The sequence below is a fragment of the Pelodiscus sinensis genome, chromosome 1, assembly GCF_049634645.1.
Source record: "Pelodiscus sinensis isolate JC-2024 chromosome 1, ASM4963464v1, whole genome shotgun sequence".
Lineage (NCBI taxonomy): Eukaryota > Metazoa > Chordata > Testudines > Trionychidae > Pelodiscus > Pelodiscus sinensis.
In genome coordinates, this window is record NC_134711.1 from 132,306,106 (window position 1) to 132,329,726 (window position 23,621).

The following is a 23,621-nucleotide window of genomic DNA, read 5'->3' on the forward strand; positions in this document are numbered from 1 at the left end:
TGAAATTTTTAGAATTTTAAATGTGAATGTTGATTTCACTTTCTATCCAAACTCTAGTCTGAGTGATTCTGAATAGAGAATAAATTAGTAAAACAGCAAAGTCCTGATTCTCCTCTAGTGAATTAGGAGTAACTCCATTGAAGTCAGTGAACTTGAATGGCAAAAGTGGTGTGAGAGGTGAGAGAGGCCAAGTTGTTCATGACTGGTTCACATACAGAGGAAAATGGGCCAAATTCATTAGATAATTTGTTTACAACACAAATAATTCAGCTGCAGGCAGAGATTCCTCTATGCTATATATCAGAAAGAGTGAGACAAATTTATTGATGACTTAAGCAGTGGCATAGGCAGAAGTGAGTCATTAAGTGGACAGGAACTGTAAGGCTGTGTAGTTTTCACCAACTTGGTGTTCAGTGGGTGGCTATGCAAATTAGTGCAACTTACACATCAAATATGTGCAAAGGCATTTGATAAGAAAAGCAGCTAAAAAAGGTGGGTGTCAGATAAACTGTTCAGGCTTAGATGTCTTCATAAATACTCAAATTAATGGAATTATGCTTGTGAAAAAAAAATCCAAGCTTGTCTTCATATATAGAGCTACAGCTATGCAGCTGTATCTCGATAGACAGGAAAGCTTCTCCCATTGGCATAGTTAACCCAGCCCCCTAAAAGGTGATAACTATGTTAATGGGAGAAGCTCTTCTGTCAGCACAGTGCTGCCTACAGAGGGGATAGGTTGGTATAACTAGATCACTCAGGGGGTGTAGATTTTTTTACCCCAAACCACACAGATATCCAGCTATAAGCCTGTAGAACAGATTCTGCCCCTCTATTCACAAATAAACCCTTTCTGAGGAAAATTGCTTTCTCTTTCACCTTCTCACTAACTGCTATTCTCTCTTCCTCCTGCTCCCGCCCCTTGCTGTGTAGATTACATTAGTTTTGTGCAGTCACTACTTATTAAATCGGTGCACATTGCACTGCTTTGTAGTTTATGCCTTTTTCTAGCCCCATTTATACCCTTTGGCTGTGTCTAGACTGCATCCCTTTTCCGTAAAAGGGATGCAAATTAGACACATCGCTATTGCAAAAGAAGCGGGGATTTAAATCCCCACCGCTTCATTTGCATAAACATGGCTGCCGCTTTTTTCCAGCTCAGAGCTTTGCCAGAAAAAAGCACCGGTCTAGACGCGGATCTTTTGGAAAATAAAGCCTTTTCTGAAAGATCCCAAGTAATATGGGATCTTTCAGAAAAGGCTTTATTTTCCGAAAGATTCGCGTCTAGACCGGTGCTTTTTTCCGGCAAAGCTCCGAGCCGGAAAAAAGCGGCAGCCATGTTTATGCAAATGAAGCGGGGGGATTTAAATCCCCACTTCATTTGCAATTGCGATGTGTCTAATTTGCATCCCTTTTACGGAAAAGGGATGCAGTCTAGACACAGCCTATGTGTTACTTGCTCCACCATTTACATTACCAATACATCTATCCTAGACTTTTCCATCTGAGTAGTACCTGCATGTTATTCATTATTATTACTACTACTATGATCTGGCCATAGCACCTAGTTACATCAGGGATGTATTTGGTCCAGCATTGATACGGGTATGTCACCAAGCTGATTAGAAAATTCACATTTGAGAGATCTAAGAGTCAGCAATGAAGAATTAACCCTGGGCAAAAACACTCAATACAAGTTTTTAACAAGAAAATTAGAGTGCACTGAATACAGGTGGGTGGTTTATGAGTTCGATGTGGGATTTCCAGAAGTGTCTAACTTCCATTTAAACGACTTTCAGTTAAGCACCTAGATGCTTTGAAAATCCCACTAGACACCTTAAGTGTTTAAATATCTTTTGAAATGACTTAGGAGCACTGAAGAGTCATGCAGGCTTTTTAGAACACATGGCACACCACCAACATGGCACATGGATCTGTGCTAATTTACATTTTGGATCCAGAGTTATATGGGATTTTATAGTACGTGGTTACCGATTGCTATCTACAGCCTCAAAAACAACTCTGACATTATAATCAAAGAGGCTGACAAAAAAGGCACTGTTGTCATTATGAATAGGTCAGATTACTCATAGGAGGCTGCCAGGCAACTCAACACCACACTCCACAGGCCGCTATCTCAGATCCTACTGAGGAATACAAACAAACAAACAAACAAAAACCCAAAACCCTACACCATCTGCTCAAGAATCTCCTTGCAATAGCATGTGACCAAATTTACACAGACACACCTTTAGAGCCCCAACCAGGGGTATTCTGCTACCCAATATCAATAAACCTGGAAATCCTGTATATACCATCACCTCAAGCATTGGCACTCTCACAGAAAGGTTTTCCAGCAATGTGGACTATCTCCTCAGACTCTATGCAACCAGCAATCCTAGCTATCTTTGAGACACCACTAACTTCCAGAGGAAACTAGAGTGCATCAGGGTATGTCTACACTACCACCCTAGTTCGAACTAGGGTGGTAATGTAGGCAACCAGAGTTGCAAATGAAGCCTGGGATTTGAATTTCCCGGGCTTCATTTGCATCTTGCCGGGCGGCGCCATTTTTAAAGGTCTGCTAGTGAGGACTCCGTGCCGCGCGGCTACACGCAGCACGGACTAGGTAGTTCGGACTAGGCTTTCTATTCTGAACTACCATTACTCCTCAAAACTACCGTTACTCCTTAAAAATGGTGCCGTCCAGCAAGATGCAAATGAAGCCCGGGAAATTCAAATCCCGGGCTTCATTTGCAACTCCGGTTGCCTACATTACCACCCTAGTTCGAACTAGGGTGGTAGTGTAGACATACCCTCAGTGATCTTCCCCATCCTGGCCACCATGAATATAATAGCTCTTTACACCAATATTCCACATGAGGATGAACTATTAGCTGTCAAGAATACTATCTCCAATCACACAGCAGTGCACCTGGCGACTGGGCTTTGTGACCTCAACCACAACTATTTCCAATTTTGCAACAATTTATACCTTCAAGTCAATGGCACAGCTATGGGCACCCTCTTGGCCCCACAATATGCCAACATTTTTATGGCCAACCTAGGACTGTTTTTCAAAGTGGGCTGTGGGGGCCATATCACTTCCCACAGCTTCCCTTATCTGGAAATGGTGAACCACAGATGATGGGAGCTATGAGGCTCCGTGGTTACGGACATTTTAGATAAACAAAGCAGCGAGGCCCGCCAGTAGTGTATCCAAGTGGGCCTATGACCCATCTTGAGAAACACTGTCCCAGAACAACACTTCCTCAGTTCCTGTCCTCTAGCAGGCCTCCTCTGCTTGCACTACATTGATGACAACTTCATCATCTGGACTCACAGGAAGGAGGCCTATGAAAAATTCCACCAGGATTTCAACCATTTCCACCCTATCATCAATCTCAGCCTGGACCAGTCTATACAAGAGATCCACTTTGTGGACACTATAGTACAAATAAATGATGATCACATAAACACCACCCTATACCAGAAATCTATGGATCTCTATTCTTACCTACATGCTGCTAGCTTCCACCCAGGATACATCATACGATCCATTGTCTGAAGCCAAGCCCTAAGATACAACTGTATCAGTTCTAATTCCTCAGACAGAGATAAACAGCTACAAGTTCGTTATCAGGCATTCGTAAATCTAAAATTCCCACCTGGAGAAGTGAATTGACAGAGGCGGACAAGTACCCAGAAATCACCTACTACAGGACAGGCCCAACAAAGAAAATAACGGAACACCAGTGATCATCACCTACAGCCCCCAGCTTAAACCCTTCCAGTGCATCATTGACAATCTTCAACCTGTCCTGAAAAATGATCCCTCACTCTCACAGACCTTGGGAGACAGACCAGGCCTTGCCTGCAGACAGCCCCCCAACCCAAAGCAAATATTCACCAGCAGCCCCACACCACAGTATATAGACACTAACCAAGGAACCTATCCCTGCAACAAATCCCATTGCCAACTCTGTCCACACATCTATACAAATGACACCATCACAGGACCTAACCACATAAGCCACCGCATCAGGGCCTCATCCACCTGCACATCCACTAATGTGATCTATGTCATCGAGTCCCAGCAATGCCCCTCTGCCATGGATATTGGCCATACTAGACAGTCACTACAACAAAGAATAAATGGACACAAATCAGACATCAAGAAAGGTAACATACAAACAGTAGTAGAACACTGCCTAGACACTCAGTAATGGATTTAAAAGTAGTCATCCTTCTACAAAAAAACCTTCAAAACCAAGAGACACAGCAGAGCTGCAGTTCATCTGCAAACTGAATACAATCAAATTAGGACTGAATACGGATTTAGACTGGTTATCTCACTACAAATACCCTTTTCTTGGTATTCACACCTCCCCATCAGCTGTTGGGAGTAAGGCAAATCCACCCTGGCTGAATTGGCCTAATTAACACTGGTTCTACACTTGATAAGTAACTCCCTTCTTTTGATATAGTAATATATATATATATATCCTTGCCTTTCTAATTTCCACTCAAATGCACCTGATAAAGTGGTTTTTAACCACAAAAGCTTATGCCCAAATAAATCTGTTAGTCTTTAAGATGCCACAGAACTCCTCATTATGGTTATCAGTATTAGTCAAAATGTCTTCCACTTCTGAGTGGAAAAATAAGTAACAGTAATTATCACCAGTTAAAAACATATACATGAGGAAAGAACTGACAGGAGCAATGCCAAGTGGGTTGCACTGCTAAAAAGTATTTTAGTGTCACAGAAATCAAAAGAGAAATGCATGGCACAAACTGGTATGTTAATAGGTTCCACTCATCGTGTTAATTTCTTACTTAGGGTGACTATTAGTTCTGGATTGACAATTATGCAGGGTGGTGCCGTAGGCTGAGTCACTAAGCAGGTGCAGCAGAAGAGCAAGTTTCCCATAGTTAGTACCTGATTCTCCTTGTACTTACCCTGATGTAAACTGAAGTCTGTGGGGTTACACCCGTGTGAACGAGAGAGCAGGATGAAGTCCACTCTCTGCTAGTGTGCTCCTGGTGGGGAAGAATAGAAAAGGGAAATAGACTATGCGCTCCCTGATAAGGAGAGAAGACAAGCTAATACATTCTCCACTCCCAATGGTTCTTCCTTTACAGGTTACAAATGAGCCAGATATGCTTTGCACACGTATCCACTAGTCTTGGACCCGAGAAAAGCAATTTCACACAGGTCACCAAATGTTGATAACGGTCATTTTCTATTAAGTTTGCTTACATTTGCACCAATATTCAATATACAAACACCTCAGTATTCATCTTCTGAGCCCGCTAGTCTCATTTCCCTTCCCAACTGATAACGATAAGGCAACCAAGAATTGGCTTGTATGTTCCTCTCTCCGTCTCTCCAAATGCATCTTCCGCATGAAATCACAGTAAAGGCAGTGAGTGTATGTGAATTCCAGCCATGGCCTCAAACTGTGCCCCCCCTCAGGTTAGTTTCTCCCGCTTTCCCCCGAGGTAGGTCCAGTAGTAGAAGTTTAGGAAGAGAACAATGAGGCTGAGGATGTAGAGGAAGACTGCCAAGTTGAAGCCATCTGGGAATGGGCACTCTGTGAAGAGGTTATAGGCGGAGTGAACAGCGATGGCCACAAACTGGCACTGTCGGGGAGAAAAAAACCACAGAGGCAGGGTTAGCAAGGCTGCATAACAAAACAGTCAAACTACAAGTGACTATTGGTCCATCCAGTCCAGCCTCTCTCTTCTAGCTACATCACACTTAGTTCTGAACATCATTCTTTTAGCCTGCAGCAGCCTAGCCCATCTCCCACCATTGTGGAGGAGATCATTTATTCACCAAGCCCAATATTCAGCTTCCTATCATACTGAAGGATATCCTGGGTCCAGGTAGTTCTAGAGCCTCCCCGTTGCCATGGAGGAGCAGGAAATTAGTTCATACAATTGAGTATATTGCCCCATGCCATACAAGAGCAGATCACTCAGTCTCCTTTTGTGACCCTTCGCAGTCAGGGTGTGTCTAGACTACATGCCTCCGTCGACGGAGGCATGTAGATTAGACAGATTGGCGGAGGGAAATGAAGCCGTGATTAAAATAATCGCGGCTTCATTTAAATTTAAATGGCTGCCCCGCTCTGCCGATCAGCTGTTTGTCGGCAGATCGGGGCAGTCTGGACACGCCGCGTCGACAAAGAAGCCTTTCTTGATCGGCACAGGTATGCCTCGTGAAACCAGGTTTACCTGTGCCGATCAAGAAAGGCTTCTTTATCGACGCAGCGCGTCCAGACTGCCCCGATCTGCCGACAAACAGCTGATCGGCAGAGCGGGGCAGCCATTTAAATTTAAATGAAGCCGCGATTATTTTAATCGCGGCTTCATTTCCCTCTGCCGATCTGTCTAATCTACATGCCTCCATCGACGGAGGCATGTAGTTTAGACGTACCCTTACAGTCCAGTACCTGATGTTTTGGGATAGATGTCTATAGGGTAAGGAGAATCCTTTGGTTCCCCAGGTGGTGTTACAATTACACCTTTAACCACTGCTATTGCAAGCCCTTTGAATTGTAGCTTAATGGATGTAACTGCAGCTATTACTCTTATTCATATAAGCATCAATTCATTTTTATCTTACTAAGCCATTTGCTTTAATATCTTGCAGTGTGCCGTCCTATATATTGACAGTACGTTGTGTAAACACGTATTTCTTTTGCTCTTGATTTGCATTTTTTAAATTTTTCATTCATACAATGCCTTCTTTGTCTTTGTATTATAGCACAGGGTAAATAAGAGCTCCAAATCAGGCTTCTTTACACCCTTTATTATTTTAACTTTATGGTATCTCCTCTAATTCTTCTCTAGTAACTAAATAATCCTAGACATCATAATCTCTTTTTGTACGGAATTAACTCCCTGTCTCCCTCCCTTCCTCGCCTGGCACATGGCTCTAATCATTGCCTTTCTCTGGACTATTTCTATTTATGTTGTGGCCTTCAGCAACCTGAGAAACACATGGTTGAAATGTCAGGATTTGTACTATCCTCAGAGATGAGAAAAGGAGAAAGCCAAGAGAAAACAATTTAGAAGGAACTTGTTTTGGTTTGCTTTAAAAACAACAACAACCACATGAGTGCATACAACCTAAATCTAAACCGAGGAAAAAAATAAAAATAAAAAAGTCAGATTCTGAGAGTTACTGGACAAGCATAGCTACCACAAACTCCAGTGCTCACTCAACACTTCAATACAAAAAAATGAAGCCACTTGGTTAGCACTTCATTGGTGAAAGTTGTCAAATTTTCCTGATGAGAAATTACCTTCCCCCAGAGTACTCAACCCAGACTTCTCCCTGATCCATTGCAGCAGGGTATCCAGGGAGGCAGCCATTGCAATAGGTTAAACGAGGGATGAGACAGAAAATTAATGCCACCCTGTTCCAAGGCCGGAGAGGGAGGAGGTGGATGTTTGGAATGGATTACCAGCTGCAGGAGGGTCAGATAGCGTTTCCACCACAAGTAGCGCTGCATTTGTGGTCCCAGGCTGGCCAGCCCATAATACAGGTACATGAAGATGTGCACAAAGGAGTTCAACATCCCAATGAAGAAGGCTGTAGGATAGAGAATTCAGGAAAGGACGACAAGTGAGGCACACAAGTGGTGTCTTGTGCAGATAGACACCAACCCCTAAGTGACCTGTTCAAAATGTTGTCCCCCGGTGACCCATATATATGGGACACCCTTCAGTTACTAAACTTCACCAAGAATGCCCTAGAAACATGACCCTCCATCCTAGATCATCTCTCTCCCTCAAAGTACAGCCTTATGCCACCCTGTTCCCTCTTCCTCGGCCATAACTGGTTTCTAGCAGGCACAGACCGAAGGAGGAATGCTGGATTCAGTACTGGAGACCAGTCAGATAATTAAAGCTCTTTACAAAACTGCTTCCCATACAAAAGCACTATTAATTCCTATACAAAGCGTGGCTCTGTATCTCCAGCATTGTGCTTTAGGGTGAGTTAGTGAGAGGGGCAGTCAGGCTAGACAAGAGTGGGGAATAGTCTGGGTATGAGCTGGAGAGTGAGTGGAACAATCCAGGTCTGGGCACAGCTGTATGTGGGACAAGCCCTAGCTGAACAGAGAATGAGGGCAGTCCTGCGCTGGGAAGGAAAACAAATAGGTGCAAACTTGGGTTTTAAACCTATGGTGTGTCTAGACTACAGGGTTTTGTCGACAAAAGTGGACTTTTGTCGACAAAACTAAACCTGTGTCTACACTACCGCTGAGTTCTGTCGACATAACGTCAACAGAACTCAGCAGTTTTGTCAACGCTGGTAAACCTCATTTTACGAGGAATAATGCCTTTTGTTGACAGAGTTCTGTCGACAGAAGGTGTTATTGCATCTAGGGTTGTGTCTAGACTACAGGGTTTTGTTGACAAAGCAGCTTTCTTTGTCGACAGAACTGGATGTAGTCTAGACACTCTTTGTCGACATAAGCCTGTAGTCTAGACGTACCCTTAGTTTTCTCATTTCTGTCTGGGCAGGAAATGAGGCTGTTTTGCCCTGTATGAGGCAGTGACTAGAACAGTCTAGAGGTGGACAGGACAGTGCAATAAAGCATCTAACAGGTGTCAGTCGTGATACTCTTGCCTCTCATTACCAAAGTGGGTAATGTGCAGTGAGCTTTTTGTCCACTGGCCAGTCAAGATGTAGGGTTCAAATTATCTCCAGAGCAAGAAAGAGAGAGACACAGTAGGCCCAGTGGCATGAAACTTACCCTGTCCTCCAGGCACATATTTGACACCAGCCCACCAGTTGAAGAGCATGGTGCCATGATGATACACATGCAGGAAAGTCACCTGCTCAGGCTTCTTGCGCAGAATGAAGATGACCTGAAAGAAGTCAGAAGAGGGAACACCTTTATTTCTTCCATATGTTCAGACAGGGCCTTGGAGTACAAGGAGGTAAGGAGAACCAGAGCTGCCCTGAAGCAGTCCAACTCCATTCTGCTTGCATCTTGTGACATACCACCCTTCTCTTTAGAACAGGGGTAGGCCAGAGGCTGCCTCGCTGGAACTCTTATGCAGCGAACAACTCACTCATTAAACAGCTGGCTGCTCTCCACTCTGGATTACAGGGGAGGGAGGAGGGAGACTTTGCACGATACTCCCGGCCCTCAGCAAAACCCCTCAGCTCCCTTTGGCAAGTTTCTGGCTGATAGGAGCTGAGAATTTTTGCTGAGGCCAGGAACAGTGTGTGTAGCCCTCCCCCAACCCTTGTGTGTGGAACAGCCAGCAGATTGAGACTTCAGCAGGGAGCCTGCCTCAGTTTCCTGCAAGGCTACAGTCTGGGAGCCACCTAGGTAAGTACCTTCCAGCCAGAGCCTGTCTCTGGCTCCCACCCCCTTGATCACCCAACTACCTGACCCAGGACACCACCCTCTTTACCTCTTTCCCCCTTCTTCCAGGTCACAGCTCTTTCCCCAGACCCTGCACCGCCCTCCTACATCTCTCCCCCAGGCCAGAATCATCTCTGGTACCCATACCCCCTCCCTAATCCTGCATCCCATTCCCCTGCCCCTGGACACCACACAAATCCTCTGCACCCTCTTCTTCCTGGTCACAACTGTACCCCCCAGCTAGAGCACCTTCCCCAGGCTTGAATTCTCTCCTGCACCCTTATCTCCTCTTGGATCCTGCCCCCCAAATCCCTGCCCCAGATCACACCTCCTTTATTCACCCAAACTCCCTCAGATTCCATGTCCTCTCCTGCACCCTAGTCCCCTACCCCAAGCTCCCTTCTGCACCCAATCTCTGACCCAGACCTCACACCTGCTCCACAGAAGTGCTGCTCTTGACCACTTGTGAAAATCTTGAAATGGCCCCCAATTAAAAATTATTGTCCATCCCTGTTTTAGAAGCCAAGTTGAGGACTGGCAAATCTAACGCACACACAGAGCTGATGCTATTTGTAAGGGGAGCGGCCAAAGGACAGCGCCTTTTCCACAAAGCATCAGCCATCTAGACCTTGGGATCCCACTGCAGATTCTCTCAGTGGTTACCATGAGACACATCTGGATCCAGGCTTGAGCTCCAAATAGCTTGGAAGTGCCTGGATCTGGGGTTTTGTTTCCAGTCCACAATGCAGAAGCACAGGTTACATGCACTGGAGACAGATCTCCAGGGGAGGCATCACATTGAGCAGCCAAGCTCTGATGGTGTTCCCATTCAGAAAGACGGTGCTATCAACCCGTCATACACCACTTTGTCTCTACCAGGAAGAATGGCTTTCTGGGCAGTGGTGACTGGGGGGAACAGCCTGTATCTGCCCTCCAGAATGCAGAGGGGTAGATGAGCCTATTAGCCTTGTAATTTTCATTCCTCCAAATTGATCCAGTTCATAGGCAGTTCCTACACTCATAAAATTTGGGGATAGAGAGTGTCAAACTATTCCCCAGCCAGGATCAGTTCTAAAGGTTGTAGGCAATGCAGCAAACATCCTGCCTTTGCTGGTCCGTTCCCCCTATAGGGTGTGTCTACACTGCACCATTATTCCAGAATAACGGCCGTTATGCCAGAAAAACAATGCTAGTATCCACACAGCAGTTGTGTTATTTCAAAAGAAAATCAAAATAATGGAAGGCTTTTTCCAGTGTTGGTAAACCTCATTCCACAAGGAATAATGCCTCTTCTGAAAAAGCTCTTTCGGAAGAGGGTGCGTATGCATGCTGCACTGCTGTTATGTGAAAATAGCTCTTCAACAGGGCCATATTCCTCTCCAGTACCTCCCGGGGCTCTAAATCAAGATAGCACGCCCACATTAGGGGAGCCTGCCTTGGACTAATTTGGAAGCTTGCCTGTAATGTGGATGCTCTATTTCAAAATAAGCTTTTCTGGAAGATCTCTTCCAGAATAGCTTTTTTTGAAAGAAACGTGCAGTGTAGACATACCCATAGGGTCCAGCTGCCATTCAGGTGCAAGTGAAGGTCCAGTATACCACTGTGGAGCAGTAATCCTCTACGATGGAAATCCAAGGTAAGTCAAAAGTCAGCCATGACACAAACCCTTAGGCTAGGACCAGTGACTTGAAATAATCTCATATGGCCAATGCAGAATCGATAGTGGAGACTCTGGGACATACACCTACATAGCCCTAGTCTTCAACATAACATCATGCTTTGGCCAGAGGGAGAATGACTGGCCTGGGTCTACTGTCAAAAGGGAAGACACTACAATAGACTTAATCAATTGGTGAAATTACTTCACTTGCATTTGGGAACTGGACACCAAGACTATGATGCCAGATATGCAATCACTGGGACAGAGAAGGCGCAGCCAAAATTGAGGAATGTGCAGTTCTCTCACAAGGGGTGTGTGTGTGTGTGTGTGTGTGTGTGTGTGTGTGTGTGTGTGTGTGTGTGTGTGTGTGTGTGTCTGGGTGTGTGTAAGCATGCGCTAAAAGGCATCAGCCACCTAGAGAATAAATACAGAGCACTGGCTTTGGCATTATGTCTTTGTCCCATTGGGGGGTTCAAAGCCAGTGGCTTATTACAGACCCGCATTCCCCTTAAATTGGTCATGTCCACCTTACCGTATCAAGCAGCTCGATGACTTTGGAGAAGAAGAACCACCAACACACTCTCGCCATCTGCTGGGAAGTACAAGGAAATGCAATCTGATACTGACAAAAATTCTTGTTGAACACCTAGTTTAGGGAACATCTACATTTAAAATGCTACAGCAGCAGAGCTACAGGTTTGCAGAGGTGCCACTATAGTGCCTTAGTGTAAATAGTCATTACAGGGAGGGTAGGATTTTCTCACCACTGTACTTAATTTGCTTCCCCGACAGATAGAGCTGGGTTGTTGGAGGAATTCTTCTAAGCACTGTCTACATAGAGGTGCTAGGTTGGCATGGCTACTTCTCTCAGGGATGTGGATTTCTCTCAGCCCCTGAAAGATGTAGCTATGCCAATATATGTTTGCTGTACATTTCCTCTGAGGGTCTTATACTGGTGCCCTTCATAATGGCATCTGATGTCTTCTCCATAAAATCTATAGGCACAGGGAAGCTCCTAGTGGGCTTATGGATCTCTGTTTTTAAAAGGCACAATTTCAGCCTGCAGTTTGGCTCCAGGCTTCTAGCAAAGCAACCCATCCATCTCTGAAGAATCAGAGGAACCCAAGATGAGTTCTGTATGAAACTGTACCCGCATTCCCAACTCGCTTTGGGTATAATCCACTGGCTGACACAGGTAGCTGTAGTTGGCCAGGACCGAAGTTACCAGAAACTGAAAGAAAAGAAAAAAACCTACTAAGATAAATCCATTCTCTGTTCTGCATCTATCCTATCTTTCATATTCCCTTGGTCCCAAGGAGATATACCCTCTAATGCTAGGTAAGTAGTTCCAATCCAACACAAGCAGAGAGTGACTCAAATTCATCACTACGGATGTGCAAATATTTGCAGGGTGTGCTTTTTTTAATCTGTTGGACTCTGAAAGTAAATTTCTATATAGCAGCATTCGTGACCCTTTGGTGCAAATATTTGAGTGCTAGAATGAAAAGTGAATTATAAGGTTGAGAATTCTCTGCAAGCAAGATTTGAATTGTGTATTAGACTGTAAACTTCACTGTGCAGTTTGTGTTGGTAAGTTGCATTAGTCGGCCAACTGGGGACCTAAAACCAAACCATGTGGCCCCTATAACTGACCGACCAAAGAAGAGAAGTGAATATTCACTTCTGAGCAATCTGTTTGCTAGAGAACTTTGCAATTCTTTTGGAACAAGTGTGGGAACTTCATAATCCTTTTGAACACAGGAAGTAAAAGTCAAGCTCTTTAATTAGATCATTCATTTCAAATGTACTCAGCTCTATTCATTTGCTAGGTATTCAGTGTCCTATATGAAAAGAGGTGATAGATCTCAATTCAGTTCCTACCAGAAAGGTTCTCACACTATTAAAAACAATACAAATAAACATGTCTTTCACTGCCAATGTCAGTGATTTGCACTCTTGTTGGAGGCATCCGCAAACAATCACATGAAAAAAAAACCTCTCACACTCCCAGAGATGGCCCTTGTAATGGCTGCGGCACACTGTAGGGGACAAATGTACATCATGAGCTCTGGGACTGCTACATAGTAGCTTTTGTTCTTCGGTTTTGTCATCAACCCCAGAGACCTTTCACCAGCAGTAAGTCTATTCAATCTAAGGGGCAGTGCATTAGGGAAAGCTGCAACAAGGGGAAAATTGTGTCTGACATACAGGGTATGTCTGCCCTGCATTTAAGAACCTGCGCCTGGCCTGTGCCAGCTGACTTGGGGGGATAGGGTTCAGGCTAAGGGGCTGTTGAACTGCAGTGTAGACCTTCATGCTCTGACTGCAGCCTGAGCTCTAGGATCGCATGAAGTGGAAGGGTCCGAGAGCCTGAATGTCTACATTGCGATGAAACAGCCCCTTAAGCCTGAGTTAGCAGGCATGGACCAGCCAGGGGATATCTAACTAGAGTGTAGGCAAACCCACAGAGCTGTGGTTTTCAACCTAATTTGATTGCATCCTCCTTCTTTGTGTCTGTAGCCGTTTATGTACCCTCCCCCTTGGGCAGCTCCACACTTCAGCCACCCAGCCCTGAATGCAAAGCAGAGAGTGGTGGCTGCTGGCTGGAAGCTTAGCTCTGAAGGCAGTGCCACCACCAGTCCACATCACCTTGATTCTGTGCTGCTGCTGCTGATGGCAGTGCTGCCTTCAGAGCTGGGTGTCTACCCAGCAGCTGCTACTCCAGTTGCCCAACTCTATTTATTTTCCCCTAAAGCTTCTTGTGGCAGGGGTCTCCCTGCCAGCGGGGTGGTCTAGTGGTTAGGTCCCAGATTTAGCTGCCAGAAAAGGGGTGCAGGCCCCTGCCACTGATGCCCCGGGCCTAGGAATTCTGGCCTACTCTCTGCATACAGTCCTTAAGTTTGAGGCTTATCCCCAACAGTCCAAACTTCCCCCTCCTCAGTGAAGGTTTTGAGTAGTTCCCCTCCTTTTGCCCCAGGGGGTGGGGTTGGAGGCTTACTTGCTCCTGTGGCTGGCCAAGTAGACGGGCTCCAGCTCAGGTCCTGAAGTCTGCAGAACCACACTCCTGTCTCCTTGCTAGACAGCCCCTAACTGAGCCAGGCTTCTTCCTTTTGTGCTCCCTCCAGGCCTGGCATTGGCTACAGGTAAAGTGGGGCGGGACTAGCTAGGCCAGAGGGCTTTGTTTGACTCCTGTCATGCCAGGCCCTCATCTTTTCACTCCCTCTCATTTCTCATATCCCTGCAGGGGTGCAGGCCTCCGACTCTGAGAACTGCTGCCATAGAGATTTCACCACCATGCTTAACAGGGTAGAATGTGCCCTCTAGTGCAAGATCAAAAACATGTCCCAGTCCTTGTCACCTCCTCTTTTAGCCTGCGGTGGTTCATCAGAAAAGAAGTTTAATGGGTTCCTACTTCAAATCCTCTTCCAAATGTTTACGCAGGTGGAGTCGACCCATTCTCCTTACCTCATAGAACATATAGGCTGACAAAGCCACCAGAGCCAAATTATAGGCAACCAGAAGACCCTTGAGTCTCAATGGCTCCCACTTCTGCATCAGGCGTGGTCCCAGTGCCACAAAGAAGAGGTAGAGGGTGAAAAGAAGTGTGACTGGAAATGGGGAATAAACCAGGAGCCAGGGGTCTGTCCTCGGGTCTGCAAAGCAAAACATATTGTGCAAAAGCAAAGAACACGGTGGATTGTGGGCCTTGAAAGGGAAACAAGCTTTCCATCTAAATAAACTTCTCCTGTCCTGGATTTAAGGTATCCCCTCCATCTCTGGGTCCGCCACATTTCTCTTGTGTCCCAGACAATCTCCACACCCTAGCTGACAAGACTTTATTTAATGAGCACATTGAAAAAAAGGAGGCTCATTCAGTGTGAGCCTAAATGCAATTTTCACACATCCCTGTAATACCTTCTACCTCGGGATGATGATATGCAGCACCTATAGTTGCTGCAACAGATGATCAGTTAGCATATACAACATCCTAAAACAGCACAGCTGAATAGCCACTAGTTCATGAGGTGTCAACACATATATCCTCAATTAACACTGTGCAAGTTATTTTATGTTTAAAAAAAGGAAAAAGAAGAAACAGCTTGTTTAGTGTGGGAGACAGTTACCAATATTACAAGATAAATCTACATAAAACTGCTAAAATATTTGGGATATATTTGCACCCTATACACATTTTGATGCAGAAAACTTTCTATGCAAAATTACAATTTTGACTGAATTGTGTACATGTACCTAAGTGAAAATGTCCTAAAACGGTATTATTGGAGAGCCACTACTTCGTGACTTATCACAATATATATGCTTGTGGGGCACAACATTATACTGCATATGTGGGTAAAGGTTAAAGAATTTTCCTTCACAAGAACTAAAGCATTATAATCCCTTTTCCCACCCCACAAACTGGAGTTTCCTTGGGCCATAGCTCAGGACTCTAAATAAATGTAAGATCTTGGTAGGCAAACAGTGAGATTTTGCTGTGTGTCAAAGGAAGTAAGATCAAGTGGGAGATGATTCTTATGAATGGTTTGTACTTCCTATATTGCCATCTAATGGCATCCTTGGGAAATTCCCGCACAACTTCACCTACCTCCATTTTCAAGGGCCCAATTGTAGAAATCTTGAGTTTTCTGCCAAGTTGAAGCCATATTGGATCCCTGAATGGAAAGCAAAATGAAATTGAACCTTGTCTGTGATCACCCCACCCCATCTATACTTCTTCAGGAGCATCAAGTGTGTAGAGTCTTCCAGTTCCTGACAGCATGGACTTCACAGGGGACACACACACACAGATGTTCACACATACACACCCATCACAGACTCACTAGCACAGATGTATCCCCTGATGCAACTCCAGTTGGACCAGGGGAAATTTGGCTTCTTGATGCCTTCTCTGCTCAATTGTATTAACTGTACTGGTGTATGTATTGTGGTATGTGTTATGGGCTTCCCTGGCTACTAGTTCCAGATTCCCAACACTTGCTTTCTGAGGGAGACTTCTTCTACAGCCTTTGGGGAGGCAGCAGTTGACCCAGAAATCACTCCCAGATCTGTTATCAGTAACAATCTGTCCCCTTTACCAACAAATACAATCCCAGTGCCTGCTCCAATTATCAGCAACTAAGTCACTGATTAGGGTTTTTCTTCTGGCTGGATTTCAAGTGTGCTGCAAGCAGATCAGAGCCGTCACTCTTTCAGTCTGCTCTCTGGGCTGGTCTCCAGGCCTCTACCTTACTACGTCACTACAGGAGCAGGAGCAGCCTGTGTCTTCTCCACTAGCCTGGGCAACCTCTTCCCAATGGCACGTCCCTCCTCCAGGAGGACAGGCAGAAGCAAGGAGGCGCAGGATTTTCTGCCAACTCATTAGCCAGCCAGTGGTGTGGTGAGGGTGGAGAGATTAGCTTCTCCTTAGCTTATCCGCAGCTGACTGGGGCCAGACGTGAGAGCCAGCCTTCACAGAACTGCTATTTACCTGAGGTGATGGGTTACACAGCTGGACCACCCCCTGATATGGATTGCACTTCTATCTTACTTTATACTGGTATAATTTTGTCTATGCTAGGGGCTATACCAGTGCAACTATTTCGGGTGGGGGTGAGGAAGGACACCCCTAACTGACACTGCTGTACTAGTACAAAAGCAGAACAGACCAGGCCTGACACTATGGGCCAAATACGGTTCTCATTTACATCATTGTAAATCTGGAGGATTTACTTTTCCAGTCAGTGGTATCATTACAGATCTGCATTGGTGAAACACAGCATAATTAGGCTCTCTCTATTTAGGTGTTATACCACACCTAACACCTGGGAACCGAAATGCAATCTGTCAGGCACCCAACTACATTCTAAAATGTACACAGCAATCACGCGCAACAACATGCACAAGGCTCTTGCTTTCTCCCACACATGAAGCAATCCACTTTCACTCGGTCAGTCTCACACACTTCCCCATCCCCCACCGCTATTCTCTGTCATGGCCACTTCTATACACACTGTGACCACACAAAAAACATGCACACTCGCATCACCAGGAAAGAAATCTCCAGCAGAGATCTATCAAGAGATTAACAGCTTGTTCTGAGTCAAACCAAGGAGGATCCCTTTGGGTGTTATACACACACACATACTTTACACACAGACCAGTCTGTTACATTCCCTCTCTTTTTCTCCCAAACAGAGAGCTGAACCCCAAGCGGAGGAGAACCCCCATGGTACAGAGCATACTTACCTTTCCAGAGGAGACACCGTAACTTCTCTCTTTTTCCAAGAATGCTGCTAGGGTGCGGAAACCTTCCCAGTCCTTCCTGATACACCCCAGAGACAGCAGAGCAAAGCTGCCAGCGTCTGTGCTGTGATGCAGGCACCGTGCCACGTTTTTCTTCCTCACCTGAGGAAGGGATCTGAGCCGCTGGGTTCCCACGGAGATGCTCCACACATTGGTTTCAAGACAAGAGCCAGGGCCTGTCTGTGGTGTTTACCCCAAATGACTGTGAGCTACAGGCACCACCATTGCTGAAGGCAATCTCTGACTTTGCCTGGTCTGGAGTTACATCACACTCCTTTCCCCCGCCCTGTTTTACGGCTCCTCACATGCTTTGTCAGATTAAGACTGGGAAAACAACAGTTAAATTGGGCTGAGCTTCTCTGAATGAACCTCTGACCTTCGGCCTCGTGCCTGGGAACGATGCCAAGTCTCCATGTGAGAATCACAAATGCCTGCTGTGTTCTGCCTCAGGGGCAGGTTGCAGCAGCTTTTCAAGCCCTGAGAGATGGGCAAGACCGGGGCTACTAGACTGGGCAACACTCTGGAAAGAATACTGTTGGGAGCCCTCTTGCAGAGCCCCATAGCTCTCCCCCACGAGGATTTGTTAAATGGGCTCTTCCACCTCCAAAAGGCAAGTCCAGATCAGGGGATCATAGTGCAGAAAGTGCTGACCGCAGCCAGCAAATAAATCCTTCCTGCAGCGTGGGAGGGGACATTGGGCACAATTTCCATCATTATTTCCCAGGGAAGAATAAGGGACCGTCTTTAAATGCTGCAGGGAGACTTCCAGACATGATTGCCAAGTGTTAGTCCTCAGGTATTTCAAGGTGGGCTCAATACCATCACCACCCATGAGCGTTGGCTGGAATTTCCTCACCTGTGATCTCCAGCTTCTATTCCTGGGAACAGGATTAACTCTTGGAAGCTACAATTTTCCCAGCAAACATGTAATATCATAAGATTTGTAGCTCCCAAGGCTTAGAAGGGGCCATTGAAATAATCTCTAAGAGCATATCTTTCAGGGAAAAAAACCATATTGATTTAAAAACTGGAAGTGATGGAGAATCCACCATGACCCTTGATCAGCCATTCCAATGGTGAATTAGTCTCATGGTTAAAATTTTACCCCTTATTTCCAAGATGGATATATTTAGCTACAGCCTCCAGCTGTTGAATCATGTTATAACTTTTCTCTATTAGATTGTAGAGCCCATTTTTAAATTTGTTCCCCATTTAGGTACTTTAGATTCTAATCAAGTCGCCCTTTAACCATCTCTTTGTTAAGACACATAGATTGATCTTTTTCAATCTTTCACTATAAAGTGTGTTTTCCAATCCCTTAATCCAGGAGTGGGATCAGGGGCCACTGACCCATAAAAAAAATCAGTCGAGGGCTGCACACAAATGAGAACCAAAACAAACAAACAAACAAAAAAAAAATCCCCTCACTGAAGTGGACCCCAGCTGAGAAGGAGAAAGACACTTCCCTATTCTCTTTGCACACCAGAGCCTAGGAGAGCCCAACCCTCCATCCCTGGGGGGCCAGGAGTGTTGGAGTGTCTGCATGGGCTCTCCAATTTCGGGGGGCGGGGGGACTGAGCCTTGAGGGCCAGATGCAGGCAAGCTGGGGGCATCCAGCCCCTGGGTGTTAGGTTCCTAACCTCTGCCTCAATCCTTCTCGTGGCTATTCTCTGAACCCTCTCCAATTTATCTCCCCATTCTTGAATTGTGGGCATCAGAACCAGACACAGTAATCCAGCAGTGGTCACACAACTGCCAAATACATGCATAAATTACCCCTGCTCTTCTACTCAAGATTTTCTTGATTATGCATCACTGGAATGCATTAGCCCTTTTGGACACTGTGTTGCACTGGGAATTCATGTTCAGCTAACAAATCTTTTTCAGTCACTGATTTCCAGGACAGAATTTCCCATTTCTATAGACTTTGAGGATAGGACAAGAAGCAATGGGCTTAAATTGTAGCAAGGGAGGTTTGCCTAGGGATGCTGTGGAATCTCCATCACTGGAGATTTTAACGGGCAGGTTAGACAAACACTTGTCAGTGATGGTCTCAATCAGTGGGAGACAAATATCAGCCTGCGAGTCAGATCTGGTTTTCCAGGGTTAGCTCCTGGTGGGTCCCCACTGCTGAAACAATGTCCCGGTTTGCACGACTTTCTGATACTTTGATTGGCTGAGAACAGTGCCAATACCTGCAGTCATGTAGGTAAACACAGTGGCAGAGGCCCACTAGGGGATAACCCTGGCGAATTGCCACCATGTTATTGCCCACCCCTGGTCTAGATAATACTTAGTCCTGCCATGAGTGCAGGGCGCTGGACTAGATGGCTTCTCATTGTCCCTTCCAGATGTATGATTATGAAAGCATGGCTTACTTTCGTTGTTCCTAGAAGCATACTTTCACAAGTAGCAATATTTAAATGCACACTGTTTGCTTATGCCCAGTTTACCAAGTGATCTAGATCATTCTGAATCAGTGACCTGTCCTCATTCATTGTTTAGCACTCTTCCAAATTCTGCATCCTGGTCTGCGCTGCTTCCCACAGCTCCCCTTGGCTGGAAACAGCAACCACAACCATAGGCGTGTGCACGGGGTGTTCCGGGTGTGCCCAGGCACATCCTAATGTCTGGGGCCAGCCAGCAGCTGCTGGAGGAAGAGAGGGATTTGTGACAGAGTGCCACAGCCCCTCACTTTAAATTCCCCGCAGCCATCTACTGGGCACTGTGGGGCAGAGAGAGCGCATGTGTGGCGTCCTCAAATGCTGTGGAACAGGTGAGAGGAGAAACGCTGGGAACTTTAAAACCCAGCAGCCCAGCTCCAAAAGCAGCTGGGGCCCGACTACAAATGGTGGCCTGAGCCATTTTTGTGGCCTGGACCCCACCCTACAGCACCGCGCGGCACCCTGGGGGTGCCCCCGCCTGGCCCGGCAGCACCGCACGGCGCCCTGGGGGTGCCCCTCCCCCGCCCTGCAGCTTGGGCTGGCTCTGACTCCAGCCCTGGAAGTTGTAAGGCAGAAGCTGAAGATAAGGGGTGGGGGAATAAGAGGAAGGGGCTTTTGCAATGGGGGCGGGTGGAGGAGGAAGAAAGGGGAAGAGGTGGCAGGGGATTGTACGGAGGGGGAAGAAAGGGGAAGGCACCAAAGGGACAGGGTAGAGGAGACACAAATGCTAGGGGGGAAGTGGAGACAATGAGGAAAAGGGCAGGAAGGGAGGTGTCAGTGGGAGGGGGGACAGGGTGATGCTGGAAGAGGAGAGGGTAAGGGCATTGAGGATTGGAGGGGGAGGTGCTGGGAGAGGCTTGATTGAAGGGGTGGGCATGAGGAAGGTGGGGTTGGAGCAAGTCGTGTGAGGGCACAGGGGCATGAGGGGAATGGGGGCAGTGGGTAGTGAGGGGATGGGCATCAGGGAAAAAAGGGCTAAGGGGGCAGAGGCAGTGAGGGAAGGGGGAGGCACCAGGAGGGCCAGGGGTAAGGGAATTCTGGGGTGAAGCAGAAGGGCAGACACCTGCAGGGAAGGGAGCAGAGGAGAGAGGCGAGGGGATGAGGAGGGGTAGCTCACATAATCAGAGCGGGGCTACTGGGGAGAGAAGGGCTGGTGGAGGGGGGCAGGTCTCAGGAGGGCTGAGGGCAGTGAGAAGGGCAGGAGTCAGGACAGCAGAGGAGGATGAGGGGTTGGGGGGCAGCAGGCACCAGAGAGCTGATGGAGCAAGGGGAGGAGACATGGCAGCAGAGGGGAAAGGTAGAGGTTTATAAGATATTTATTAATAACTTGGGTGCCACAATGTCACATCCAAACAAGCCACATGAACTCAGTACTGGTGCACAACACAAAATTCATTCTGCTCATGGGAGGAAACTCTTAGAGGGAACACTCCCCTCCCCGGCCTCTCTACCCCCGCATTAATGTCACACACATTGGGTTAATGCAATTGCAGGATAGTTGCATGGGAGGCGGGAGTTGGGGGGGCCAAACTAATCCCTATTGGTAGGAGGATGGTGGGAAAGGTCCTGGGGGGGGGAGGTCACATAACACTTTTTACTTTTGGTCATGTGCCCATCTTGCCCGGAGAGGGTTACCTCCAGAGGCGTGGCTAATGGGGGTCAGGGGCGTGGTTAACAGGGGTCGGGGTGTGGCTAATGGGGGTCAAAGTACATTTTAAAAAAATTCTTTGGGTGCACACCCTAATGAAATGTGCTGTGCACGCCTATGACCACAACCAAAGCTGTGAGGCTCTGTGGATACGGAGCTTTAGAGTAAACAAAGCATCACAGGCCCACCAAGGGCTTTCCCTGGTGGGTTCATGATCCAAGTTTGAAAACCCCTGTCCTAGAATGCACACCCTAATCCCCAGCCCTGGGCTGATTCTAGTACCCTAATTCCCATCCAGACCCCCCATTCCCACCTCATGTCCGGAGCCTCTCCTACATCACAAATACCTCATCCCCAGCCCCAACCCAGAGCCTGCACTGAGACAGAGCCTTTGCCCCCTCCCACACTCTCTCCCTTGCCTCAACCCACAGCCCCCTCTTGCTCTATGAACCCCACATTTTTGGCCTCTTCCTGAACCCTAGAGAGCCCCACCAAATCTAATAGCCCCAGGCTCCTGAGAAATTAATCTGGCCCTGGTGTCTGGGGAACTTATATCTAGCTGACTCCCCAATTTACAGCATATTTTAGTGACAGACATACACCACACTCTCATATCTTTATATGCACTGAAGATATACCTATGTAAATAGAACAGATTTTTCAGCCAATCATAACTTTTTCCCTGATAGCTCACTTGGCATACTTCAGATGTAATATCACAATTATATAGAAATGAGGAATACAGGGGCTCCCCCAAAATGTAGAATATCACACTGTTGCATAAAACTTTGCTAGGCACAATTGTCAGAAGATATTTTGGAAAGTGTTCAGTAAAGTTATGTGAGTTATTGTAGCACACTTTCATAATCACATCAGGATTCAACTGCTAATGACAGAAATAAATAACAGCTGCTTTGATGAGTCTTCTTTCAACAACTGGTAATTAAATAATAGATGTTTCCCCAGCAATACAATCTCCTACAGAGCCAATACTGAAGCACTCATTTTGTTATGTTAATGTGCAGTTATCAGCCCCTGGACTTTTTTAACGACGTATAAACGAAGTGAAGTTTTTCAGGTGGATTTCTGGAGATTAAAAACTATCAGTAAAATCTGAGTAAGTATGAAAAGCACTGAAATGTCATTTTGTCCTGTTTTAGGAACCCCTGCTCCATTGATAAAAGAAGAAAAAGTCACAGGCGAAGGACATTTTTGCCCTTATCTTGTCAGTACCAGCAAGATCTAGAAAGTGAAGTGGGAAATTGAGAATCTGGATCATGCCTGGCCAAAGAGTGCGGGGTCCAAGGCAGCACGCTGAGCCGCATGGCTGCAAAGCTCCCAGCCAGGTGGGAGCTGGGCAGTGCGGGGCCCTGAATGCATGGAGCCCAAGGCAACCGCCTCGCTCACCTGGCCCAAAGGCCGGGCCTGTCTGGACCCTTAGATTCTATTTCTTACTGTGTGATCTAGGGAAACTCACTAGCCCTTTCTATAGCTTGATTTATCCATCTAGAAAGTGGAAATAGCACCTGCTTCATAGGGATGATGTAAGGATCAACCAACCAATTAATATATGAAGAGCACTCTGGGTCCCTTTGAAAGCGAATGTTACAGAAATACAAAGTATTTTTACTTATTAATCCAACATCATCACAGATATTGCAGGAGAACCCCCCCTGACCATTTAAGATCAAAATCCCCATCTTTGATCATATAGGAAATATGGACCCCACCTTCAGGGCTGGCCCTACCATGAGGCGAACTGAGGCGGCCACCTCAGGTGCCAGACTGTGAGGGGGTGCCACTAGGACCCAGAGTGTAGAAAATTGTGTCTGCTGCTGGTGCATATGTAGGTGGCAGAGCAGTCTCATGAGAGGAGTAGAACAGGAAGAAGGCAGAATTAAGACCTTTTGAAGTTTTGGCCAAAGCAAGGGGGCATAGGGGTGTCATTTGAGCTCCCCGCCTCAGGTGCCAAAATGTTGTGGGCCAGCCCTGCCCACCTTTACTCTTCCAGTGATGACAAACTGAATTGCAGGAAAGCTGTCTTCTTCCTATAAGACCATTGTGTTTTTTCCCATGCTTCCCTGACTCACGCTTCCCTCCACATCAAAATTCAAAAAAGCTACCCTCTTATCCCCTTTTAAATCCCTCGTTAAAATCTATGTTATCCATGGAGC

General features: G+C 46.4%; 1 protein-coding gene across 1 annotated transcript; it reads right to left on the bottom strand.

Annotated features, from left to right (window-relative positions):
- Positions 1 to 5,224: 5,224 nt before the first annotated feature.
- LOC102463304 (very long chain fatty acid elongase 4-like) lies at positions 5,225 to 18,151 on the bottom strand. Its single transcript, XM_014570270.3, has 8 exons — positions 17,299 to 18,151; positions 15,659 to 15,725; positions 14,518 to 14,705; positions 12,203 to 12,283; positions 11,585 to 11,641; positions 8,772 to 8,886; positions 7,476 to 7,603; positions 5,225 to 5,643 (listed from the first exon to the last, which is right to left on the bottom strand). The coding sequence occupies exons 2-8, from the start codon at positions 15,714 to 15,716 to the stop codon at positions 5,473 to 5,475; spliced, it is 798 nt and encodes a 265-aa protein (XP_014425756.2). The 5' UTR covers positions 15,717 to 15,725; positions 17,299 to 18,151; the 3' UTR covers positions 5,225 to 5,472.
- Positions 18,152 to 23,621: the final 5,470 nt, after the last annotated feature.